Source organism: Acinonyx jubatus, chromosome A1 (assembly GCF_027475565.1).
Source record: "Acinonyx jubatus isolate Ajub_Pintada_27869175 chromosome A1, VMU_Ajub_asm_v1.0, whole genome shotgun sequence".
Classification (NCBI taxonomy): Eukaryota; Metazoa; Chordata; class Mammalia; order Carnivora; family Felidae; genus Acinonyx; species Acinonyx jubatus.
In genome coordinates, this window is record NC_069380.1 from 208,268,360 (window position 1) to 208,279,734 (window position 11,375).

Here is an 11,375-nt window from a genome sequence, read left to right on the forward strand (position 1 = left end):
CAAAGAGAATGAAAGAGAAGTTGGACATGAAGGAAGCGATTGAACAATTTTTAGATGTTACTAGACTTTCACTTAGCATTGCTCTTCCCTGGGGGAGGGAGGAGGGTGTTTAGAAAGTGTTCACCCTTTATTTTCTCTGATTTGAAATAAGCAACATACTCATTGTTCTGCATTCTCTTTAGCCCTAACCCTTGAGATGCTCTGTTCTAAATCATCTAACTATGAAGTTGGGAAAATTATATATGTCTGAAAACAACGTCTCAGCTAACATTCTCCGTTGGGTTAGTGAAAGGAACAATCCAAATGACAGCCCTGCCTTAGTTTAAAGCTAGGTTCTCTTTTCTGCTTATTATGGATCTTTGATAAGAAATACAATTGCTGAGAAGTCTGTTTTGCTTGCTGTTTGCTACGAGCATTGTGAGGCCTTTCCTGAATGTAACCCGCTGTGTAGTAGAATGGGTTGTAAACCTTCCTAAATGTAGTCTGATATGTAATGGAATGAGTGATTGTACATAAACTAACCGGCATTTCTCGCTTCTGTAAACCTGCTTGCTTAGCACATTCCTCACCTACCCTCCCCTCTTCCCCCTTCCCCCTTCTTCCTCCCGCCACAAGTAACGGACAAAGCCTTCCCGCCAAAGGACAGACAAAGGACGCCCAATCAGAGAACAACAAATGTCCTTACTTTAAAATCAACTAATCAGGCCCCTCATAATTTGAAACCTCCCCTGTGCTATTTGTCTCTGTCTATAAAAACGCTGTACCAACCCTGATCGAGGCCTCTTAGCATCACCGGCGACGAGTGTGCAGAGGACCAGGTTCGAACCTGCAATAAACGACCCTTGCCGCTTGGCTTTGACTTACGACTCTGGTGGACTTTTGTGGGAGGTTTCGGAACTTCGGGCATTACATTTGGAGGTCCCACCGAGATCTCCCCCGAGCCCACCAGACTTCTGGTCAACGGGTCGTATCTGATTCCGATCGGTAAGTAAGCCGGCTCTAAAGTTCTTCCTTTTCTCTCTGATCTGTGTTTCTTCTCTAGAGAACCGGTTCTGTCTGGAAGCTGGTGTGACCCTGGCGGACGCGCTATAGGGCACCCGGCCGGGGTCAGTTGGAGACGTCCACTGACATCTGGGGGCCTTCTTGGCCCATCTGGGGCCTTCTTGGTCCATCTGGGGACCTTCTTGGTCCATCGGGGGGCCTTTTTGGCCCATCAGGATTTTTTTCTGTGGGCTGCTTACGCCCAACGCGCCTGCGAACTAAATACTTTCATTTTCTCTATGAACTTCCAGAGTGCTAAGAAATATCTCTAGGCGTCTAAAAGAAAGAAAAAAAAAACATCTAGGCATGCCAATTGTTACCGGTATTTTGATGTGATGTGTGTCTGTGTGTCTGTCTGTTCAATCGACTGGAATGATTGTTGGGAGTCAGGGGCACGCGCCTGACTTACCCTATGTGTAGTCCCACGGCATAAGCTACGGGATTCGAGTGGGTTCTAACCCGACTTCCGCGGTGATCCTCATACGGCTTAAGGCGGTCAAAATTTATTTTGATCCAAGCAGGGGGTTTATACCTGCCCGCCCATGCTAAGAGGCACCTAAGTTCCCGCGAGGGACGCGGACGGGCGAGTACGCGAGTGCTTCTGTCAGTCTAAATGTATTGTCACCCCTGGGCCCTTGTAATTACCGCTGTCCTAGCCATAACCCTTTCTGTTGGGCTGGCCCAGACGGCACCAGAAAGTTGGAACCGCTGCGAAAGATTCTTGTTAGTTCTTGTTTTTCTTTCATGGGTCGGATGTTTTATTGGAATTAAGTGTTTTCTCGGCTGATCAGAATTAATTATTCCATCCTTTTTCCTCTCTCCTCCTTCCTCAGCTCCCTGCGGCTTTCCCTCCCGCCCCCTGGCCAGCAGCGCCCCCTCCCCCACGTCCGTGCTGCCCGCGCCCCCTTCTCTTCTCCTCTTCCTCAGAATCATAACATGGGCCAAACGCAGAGCACCCCTCTCTCCCTCCTTCTCGCCAACTTCAGGGACGTAAAGGCTAGAGGACACAACTTAAGCCTAGACATTCGCAAAAGGAAGTTGATCACCTATTGCCGCTCTGAATGGCCCACCTTTGGGGTCAATTGGCCTACAGAGGGAACCTTCTGCCTCCCTGTGGTTCTTAAAGTAAAATCAAAAATTTTCCTACCAGGGAAAGAAGGTCACTCGGATCAGATTCCCTATATTCTGGTGTGGCAAGATTTAGTAGAAAACCCACCTCCCTGGATGGCCTCTTTCTTAACAACAGGGCCATGCAAAATTCTAGCGGCTAAACCCATCAACCCTCCCAAGCCGCCAACTCCAACTGCACCCCCTGTTCTCCCCGACAGCCAAGATTTACTTTCCCTTGACCCTCCCCCTTACCAGGTTCCTCCTCTTATTCCGCAAGCTGCCCCTATCCCTGCTGCGCTGGCAGAGCCTCCCGTAGCCCAGCCCATAGGAGAACTAGAGAATAGGGAGGCTCAACCCGCGCCATGCCTAGTAGGAGCGAAGTCCAAAGGCCGGCTGGACGTACCCGTAGGCGGGCCCCTCATGAGCCAGGACTCCGCCTTCCTGACTCCACCGTAGCTTTACCCTTACGGGAAATAGGGCCTCCTGATGGTACAGGGAACCCCCGACTTCAATACTGGCCCTTCTCTACCAGTGACCTATATAACTGGAAAACCCAGAATGCCCGATTCTTTGACAACCCTAAAGATTTAATAAGTCTCTTAGACAGCGTTATGTTTACCCATCAACCCACCTGGGATGATTGTCAGCAGCTCCTCCGAATCCTGTTCACCACCGAGGAGCGAGAAAGAATTCAATTGGAAGCAAGAAAGCTGGTTCCTGGAGATGACGGCCAACCCACTGCTAACCTTGATCTCATTAATGCAGCTTTTCCCTTGACCCGACCCCCACAGGATGGCTGGGACTACAACACGGCAGAAGGTAGGGGACGGCTGCGCATTTATCGCCAGACTCTAATGGCGGGTCTCCGGGCTGCTGCACGCAAGCCCACTAATTTGGCAAAAGTGTATTCAGTAATACAAGGTAAGACAGAGAGCCCTGCCGCTTATTTAGAAAGATTAATGGAAACCTTCAGACAGTATACCCCCATGAACCCCGAGGCCCCCGAAAATCAAGCTGCTGTCGTAATGGCCTTTGTAAATCAGGCAGCCACTGATATTAAAAAGAAACTCCAGAAACTAGAGGACCTGGAGGGAAAACAGATTCAGGACTTACTCCGCATTGCCCAGCGTGTCTATAATAATAGAGAGACTCCAGAGGACAGGCAACTTAAAGCCACCGAGGAAATGACCAAAGTCCTGGCCACTGTTGTCCAAAAGCCCCTGGGTAAACAAAAGCCCCTAGATAAGGACCAATGTGCCTATTGCAAAGAAAAAGGCCATTGGGCCCGAGAATGCCCTAAAAAGAAAAAGCCACGTCATGATCAAAAACCGTGGCAGCCAAAAACCACACCCGCCCTCTTCACTCAAGATGCAGAATAGGGGAGACGGGGTTCGGATCCCCTCCCCGAACCTAGGGTAACGCTACAAGTGGAGGGGAACCCAGTTCAATTCCTAGTCGACACAGGGGCACAACATTCGGTCTTGATCAGACCCCATGGAAAAATTTCTGAAAAATCTTCCTGGGTCCAAGGGGCTACCGGGATAAAAAAATATCCCTGGACCACCCAGAGGACTGTGGACCTAGGAAATGGAAAGGTCACCCATTCCTTCCTAGTCATCCCCGACAGCCCATGCCCCTTATTAGGAAGAGACTTACTCACTAAAATGGGGGCCGAGATTCATTTTACGCCAGGGGGCCCCCAAGTGACTGGCCCTCACAACCAACCCATTACCATACTTACTCTAAGATTAGAAGATGAATATCGACTCCATCAGGGGCCACCCTCACAAAGTCAAAACATAGAGCCCTGGCTCCAGCAGTTTCCAGAAGCATGGGCTGAAACCAGGGGTATGGGGTTGGCTAAACATCGCCCAGCTCTATTCATAGAGCTGAAACCGGGGGCAGATCCAGTTCGGGTCCGACAATACCCGATGTCAATGGAGGCCAGAAATGGCATCACGCCACATATCCGTTGCCTCCTAGACTTAGGCATCTTGTGTCCCTGCCATTCAGCCTGGAACACCCCCCTGCTGCCTGTACGAAAACCTAACAGTGCGGACTACCGTCCGGTACAAGATCTGAGAGAAGTTAACCGCCGAGTCATGGACATACACCCAACAGTACCCAACCCCTATACCCTCCTAAATGCCCTCAGCCCAGAAAGACAATGGTATACTGTCCTTGATTTAAAAGATGCTTTTTTCAGCCTGCCTCTGGCCCCCAAAAGCCAAGAGCTCTTCGCCTTTGAGTGGTCCGACCCTGAGAGAGGCATAAATGGACAACTCACCTGGACCCGGCTCCCCCAAGGATTTAAAAACTCACCCACCTTGTTCGATGAGGCACTTCACGAGGATCTGGGTGAGTACCGGAATCAAAACCCCGAAGTGACTCTCTTGCAGTACGTTGACGATCTTTTAATCGCCACTGAGACTGCTGAAGCTTGCTTGCAAGGCACCAAAAACCTCCTCCGGACACTTGGTGCCCTGGGGTACCGGGCTTCAGCAAAGAAAGCCCAAATTTGCAGATCCGAGGTAACCTACTTGGGGTATCTGTTAAGAGAGGGCCAACGATGGCTCACTGATGCACGGAAGGAAACCGTCCTCCGCATCCCCCGACCCACAACGCGAAGGCAGGTAAGAGAATTCCTGGGATCGGCCGGGTTCTGCCGCTTGTGGATACCTCGGTTCGCCGAGATGGCTAAGCCTCTTTACCTGGTCACCCGGGAACAGGTGCCCTTTGAATGGACAGAGGAAACTGAGCAGGCTTTCCAGCAAATTAAACTCGCCCTGTTGTCGGCACCAGCCTTAGGGCTCCCCGATGTCTCCAAACCCTTTCATCTCTTCGTAGATGAAAATAAAGGGGTAGCCAAAGCAGTGCTGACGCAACTCCTTGGCCCATGGCCCAGGCCCGTCGCCTATCTTTCAAAAAGACTGGACCCAGTAGCGGCTGGCTGGCCCCCTTGCCTCCGTATGATCGCTGCTACAGCTCTAATGGTAAAGGATGCTGATAAGTTAACTATGGGACAAGAGTTACATGTTACAACCCCCCATGCCATCGAGGGAGTCCTCAAACAACCTCCTGACCGATGGATAAGTAACGCCCGACTGGTTCACTACCAGGGACTATTATTAAATCCCCTCAGAATCATTTATGCTCCCCCCCGAACACTAAACCCTGCCTCCCTGTTACCAGACCCGGACTTGGATACCCCCCTCCATGACTGCGCTGAGATATTGGCACAGGTTCATGGAGTTCGGGAAGATTTACAGGATCACCCGCTACCAGATGCTGAAATTACCTGGTTCACTGACGGCAGCAGCTTTGTACATCAGGGTCAAAGGTATGCAGGGGCAGTAGTCACAACTGAAACTGAGACTGCTTGGGCAGAGCCTTTGCCAGCTGGCACCTCTGCCCAATGGGCTGAACTTGTGGCCTTAACCAAGGCACTGACTTTGGGAAAAGACAAGAGACTAAACGTGTATACCGATAGCAGATATGCTTTTGCTATGGCCCACATACATGGAGCTATATACAGAGAGAAGGGACTGTTAACTGCAGAGGGGAAAACTATCAAAAACAAAGAAGAAATATTGGCTCTTTTAAAGGCACTCTGGCTGCCTAAACGACTAGCCATCATACATTGCCCAGGCCACCAAAAACCGGTCACACCGGTGCCCAGAGGAAATAATTTGGCTGACCAGGTGGCCCGAGAGGTGGCCTTACAGGTGGACTGTGCTTTAATGACCACCCTACCAGACCCCGGTTCAGCTAGTTTACCAGAAAGTCCCACCTACACTAAAGAAGACCTAAACTGGATCCAAAAATTGCCTATGACTCAGTGCCTTAACGGATGGTGGAGAGCAGCAGACTGTAGCATAATCCTCCCAGAAGAAATGGGAAATAAAGTCTTATCCAAGATGCACCGAGCCACTCATATGGGCACAAGAAAAATGCAAGACTTAATAAGACATGCTAGGATCACCATTAAAGACTCTAGGACAAAAATTGAACAGATAGTTACTAGCTGTAAAGCTTGCCAACTAACTAACGCCTCCAACCACAGGAAAAACCCTGGCTCCAGAACCCGCGGAACCAGGCCGGGAGCCTATTGGGAAGTAGACTTCACCGAGGTAAAGCCTGGAAAATATGGATACAAATATTTGTTAGTGTTTATAGATACCTTTTCAGGATGGACAGAGGCCTTCCCCACCAAGCATGAGACTGCGCAGGTAGTAGCAAAGAAAATGTTGGAAGACATCATGCCCAGGTACGGATTCCCTACCCTAATAGGATCAGACAACGGACCAGCATTCGTTTCAAAGGTAATACAAGGGATAGCGCAGTTTATTGGGGCCGATTGGAAACTACATTGTGCATATAGACCCCAAAGCTCAGGACAGGTAGAAAGAATGAATAGAACCCTAAAAGAGACCCTAACCAAATTGACCATGGAGACTGGCGCTAACTGGGTAGTCTTACTCCCCTACGCTCTGTTCAGGGTGCGGAACTCCCCTTACAAACTGGGATTAACCCCCTTTGAAATCATGTATGGAGTGCCCCCCCCATAATTCCCAACCTACAGTCTAATGTGTTAACTGAATTTGATGATCATAAACTTCTTATTTCCCTGAGGGAACTCCAGCACACCCACCAGGAAGTTTGGCCCAGATTGAGAGCCATTTATGAGAACGGGCCCCCTCCTGAGCCGCATCACTACCGACCCGGAGATTGGGTATACGTGCGGAGACACAAGCAAGAGACCCTCCAACCACAGTGGAAGGGACCCTACATTGTGATCCTAACCACACCCACTGCTCTCAAAGTCGATGGGATTGCTACCTGGATCCATTACACCCACGCCCGACCAGCTGATCCCTTTGCGGTTCGAGAAGACTTCGTGCTGGAAGCCAACACCGCCTGGACGGTTGACCAAAGTAAGACCCACCCTTTAAAATTGACTCTGCGTCGAAAACCTGACCCCGAAAACCGGCTGAGACCAAAGGCCTGGGTGTCCCATACCAAGACTGTTGCAGCAGCTCCGGACCCACCATGATTGGAGGAACACTCATTAGCGTGCTCCTGCTCACCTCCTACGGACTGATAAGTATTGCGAGCAACCCCCATATACCCTATACTTTAACTTGGGAGGTTTCTAATTTAGAAACCCAGGAAGTCTATAATACTACCACAGCAGACGATACTCCCCTAAATGCCTGGTGGCCTGATCTATATTTTAACCTAGAGGACGTAGCCGTAACCATGGGGGTACTTCCCCCCAATGGAAGCCGCCAGCGTCCTAATCCGTCATGGACCGGAACCCCAGAAAATGAAAAAGAGCGCATAAGATCTAGTGGGTTTTATGCATGTCCCGGGTTCAGAACAGGAGCAATGAAAAAAACCTGTGGAGGAATCGAATCCCTCTACTGTAAGGCTTGGAGTTGTGTCACTACCAATGATGGAAGCTGGAAATGGGAGGTAAAACCCCATTATATTGACATGAAATTTGCCAGCCCCTGTCCCAAACAAACCCGTGCCTGTAACCTTATTCGTATCAAATTCCTAGAGGATGGAAAAAAGGAGACGAGATGGATTACGGGACTAAATTGGGGAATTTACCTGTATCGGGGACTGCCTTACTTTGCAACTGTTATTCAGATAAGATTAAAAATAAAACCCAAAGCTTTGCCAACACTAATAGGGCCAAACCAGTCAGTATGGCCCACAAGTAAGCCTAATACTACCACAAATAAGGGTACTAATCCTCCGGCCACTCAGGTGGTCACTGTAACCGGGACTACTCCAAGAAAACCCCCAAAAATTCAAATCCCATTCAAAGATGACCCCTTATGGGTAATGATGAATACCACTTATAAGGCCTTAAACCATACTAAACCCAATGAAACAGAAGCTTGTTGGCTGTGCTAGTCCACAAAACCTCCATTTTACGAGTCAGTAGCAATAGTAGGAAATTATAGCACTGCAAACAACTCAGACGCTTGCAGTTGGGGACAGAGAAGACCCGGCCTCACACTACCAGTGCTTACGGGAAATGGGACATGTATAGGAACAGTGCCCACAAAATATAGCCACTTATGCATAAGTAACAGAAATATATTCAATACTTCAGAAAACTGGATTATTCCACCAAATAACTCATGGTGGCTTTGTTCTCATGCGGGATTAACCCCTTGCCTCTATAAGGATATGTTCAATCAGTCAGAATTCTGTGTAATGGTAATTGTGTTCCCAAAAATCATATACCACACAACTGAGTATGCAGACCAGATGTGGATAGCACCCAAAAGAGTAACTAAGAGAGCACTCATTACTGCAGGGGCTCTAACTCTAGCCACCATATGGACTCGGGGCCATCGGAACAGGGACAGGGATCTCAGCCTTAACTATACAAAACAAGGGATTTAGTATACTTAGAGAAGCGGTTGACAAAGATATGGAAAGAATTGAAACTGCCATCACTTCGCTTGAAAAGTCCCTAACCTCCCTCTCGGAAGTAGTTTTACAAAACAGGAGAGGATTAGACCTGCTGTTCCTACAGCAAGGTGGTCTCTGTGCAGCACTAGGAGAAGAATGTTGTTTCTATGCTGACCACACAGGAATAGTAAGAGATTCTATGGCCAAGGTCCGAGAAGGGCTAAATAAACGAAAAAAGGAAAGAGAACAGGAGGCTGGATGGTTTGAATCCTGGTTCAGTGCGTCCCCATGGTTAACTACCCTGCTCTCCGCTTTACTCGGGCCTCTAGCCATCCTACTTCTCGCTCTCACATTAGGCCCCTGCATCATAAACAAAATTATTAATTTTGTCCAAGACAGGTTCAATGCTGTACAATTAATGGTCTTACGAACTCAGTACCTACCGCTCGAGACATTACAAACAGAGGCTTAAAAGACCCAAGATTGGCTCTTTAGGCACAAGAAAAAGGGGGGAATGAAAGGAACAATCCAAATGACAGCCCTGCCTTAGTTTAAAGCTAGGTTCTCTTTTCTGCTTATTATGGATCTTTGATAAGAAATACAATTGCTGAGAAGTCTGTTTTGCTTGCTGTTTGCTACGAGCATTGTGAGGCCTTTCCTGAATGTAACCCGCTGTGTAGTAGAATGGGTTGTAAACCTTCCTAAATGTAGTCTGATATGTAATGGAATGAGTGATTGTACCTAAACTAACCGGCATTTCTCGCTTCTGTAAACCTGCTTGCTTAGCACATTCCTCACCTACCCTCCCCTCTTCCCCCTTCCCCCTTCTTCCTCCCGCCACAAGTAACGGACAAAGCCTTCCCGCCAAAGGACAGACAAAGGACGCCCAATCAGAGAACAACAAATGTCCTTACTTTAAAATCAACTAATCAGGCCCCTCATAATTTGAAACCTCCCCTGTGCTATTTGTCTCTGTCTATAAAAACAGTGTACCAACCCTGATCGAGGCCTCTTGCGTCACCGGCGATGAGTGTGCAGAGGACCAGGTTCGAACCTGCAATAAATGACCCTTGCCGCTTGGCTTTGACTTACGACTCTGGTGGACTTTTGTGGGAGGTTTCGGAACTTCGGGCATTACAGTTAGATTTTAGACCAACCCACTGAATACCAAATCCAAGACTGGTATATCCAGTAGTATGATCATTTACTCAACCTCTGCCCTAGTTCTGTAAACTATAGTAGTAAACACAGTTGCTGCAATAACGGACATGACCGGCTCTAACACAGTGTGTGCACCTGCACATACACCCACATACACCAAAGATAACTTTCTTCTGGGAAACTGGCAACATGTATGTTACTGATGCCAAGTTAACTATATCCTTCCATAGTTCAGGGTGTGTTCTCATACTCCATGCCTAGGACCAAGCTAAATTTTTGGAGTGGTCCCAAGAAACTATAGACAACAAATGTAAAGGAAAAAATATGTTTATATTTAGATGCTTATACACTTGTCAATGTATAGAGACAAGATTAAGACCTTCTGTTTGAGAAGAGACATTTAAATACATCTTTGTGGCTCTAGTAACATTAATAGTACAAAAAAGCTAACATATGTTGATGCCTACATGCATGAGGTACTTGGCAGTTCACAAATCTACTTTTATGTAAGGTAAATAAAAACTGCAAGTGTTTGCAAATTTTAAGTACAGTTTTTAAAGGAGCTATTACCTATTATATCTATATCAAGTCTTCCATGTTGCAGGTTCTCTGAAAAGAAGCAGTGTAGTAAAGTGGAAAGACACGGTCTTCTATTGCTGTAAAACTTAGTGGCTTAAAATGACCATTTCAGAAACGGACCCACAAATGTCTAGCCAACTCATCTTTGACAAAGCAGGAAAAATGTCCAATGGAATAAAGACAGTCTCTTCAGCAAATCGTGCTGGGAAAACTTTACAGCAACATGCAGAAAGGTGAACCTGGACCACTTTCTTATACCATACACAAAATAAACTGAAAATGGGTGAAAGACCTAAATGTAAGATAGGAAGCCATCAAAATCCTAGAGGAGAAAGCAGGCAAAAACCTCTTTGATCTTGCCCGCAACAACTTCTTACTCAACACATATCTGGAGCAAGGGAAACAAAAGCAAAAATTAACTACTGGGACCTCATCAAAATAAAAAGCTTCTGCACAGCAAAGGAAACAATCAGCAAAACTAAAAGGCACCGACAGAATTGGAGAAGATATTTGCAAATGAAATATCAGATAAAGGGTTAGTATCCAAAACCTATAAAGAACTTATCAAACTCCACACCCCAAAAACAAATAATCCAGTGAAGAAATGGGCAAAAGACACGAATAGACACTTTTCCAAAGAAGACATCCAGATGGCAAACAGACACATGAAAACGTACTTAATATCACTCATCATCAGGGAAATACAAATCAAAACCACAATGAGATATGACCTTACTCCAGTAAGAATGGCTAAAATTAACAACTCAGGCAATGACAGATTTTGGCAAGGATGCAGAGAAAGGGGGTCTCTTTTGCATTGTTGGTAGGAATGCAAGCTGGTCAGCCACTCTGGAAAACAGTCTGGAGGTTCCTCAAAAAACTAAAAACAGAACTACCCTACGACCCAGAAATTGCACTACTAGGCATTTATCCAAGGGATACAGGTGTGCTGTTTCAAAGGTACCCATGCATCCCCATGTTGCACTAGCAACAATAGCCAAGGTATGGAAAGAGCCTAAAGGTCCGTCGATGGATGAATGAAGAAGATGTGG

The 11,375-nt window shown here is 47.3% G+C and overlaps 1 protein-coding gene across 1 annotated transcript; it reads left to right on the forward strand.

Annotated features, from left to right (window-relative positions):
* Nucleotides 1-291: 291 nt before the first annotated feature.
* On the forward strand, nucleotides 292-7,669 carry LOC113597944 (uncharacterized). The gene is given in 2 exon segments (XM_053201546.1): nucleotides 292-6,737; nucleotides 6,740-7,669. Coding segments are annotated over 2 exon segments (4,689 nt in total). The 5' UTR covers nucleotides 292-2,513; the 3' UTR covers nucleotides 7,205-7,669.
* The last annotated feature ends 3,706 nt before the right edge of the window (nucleotides 7,670-11,375 follow it).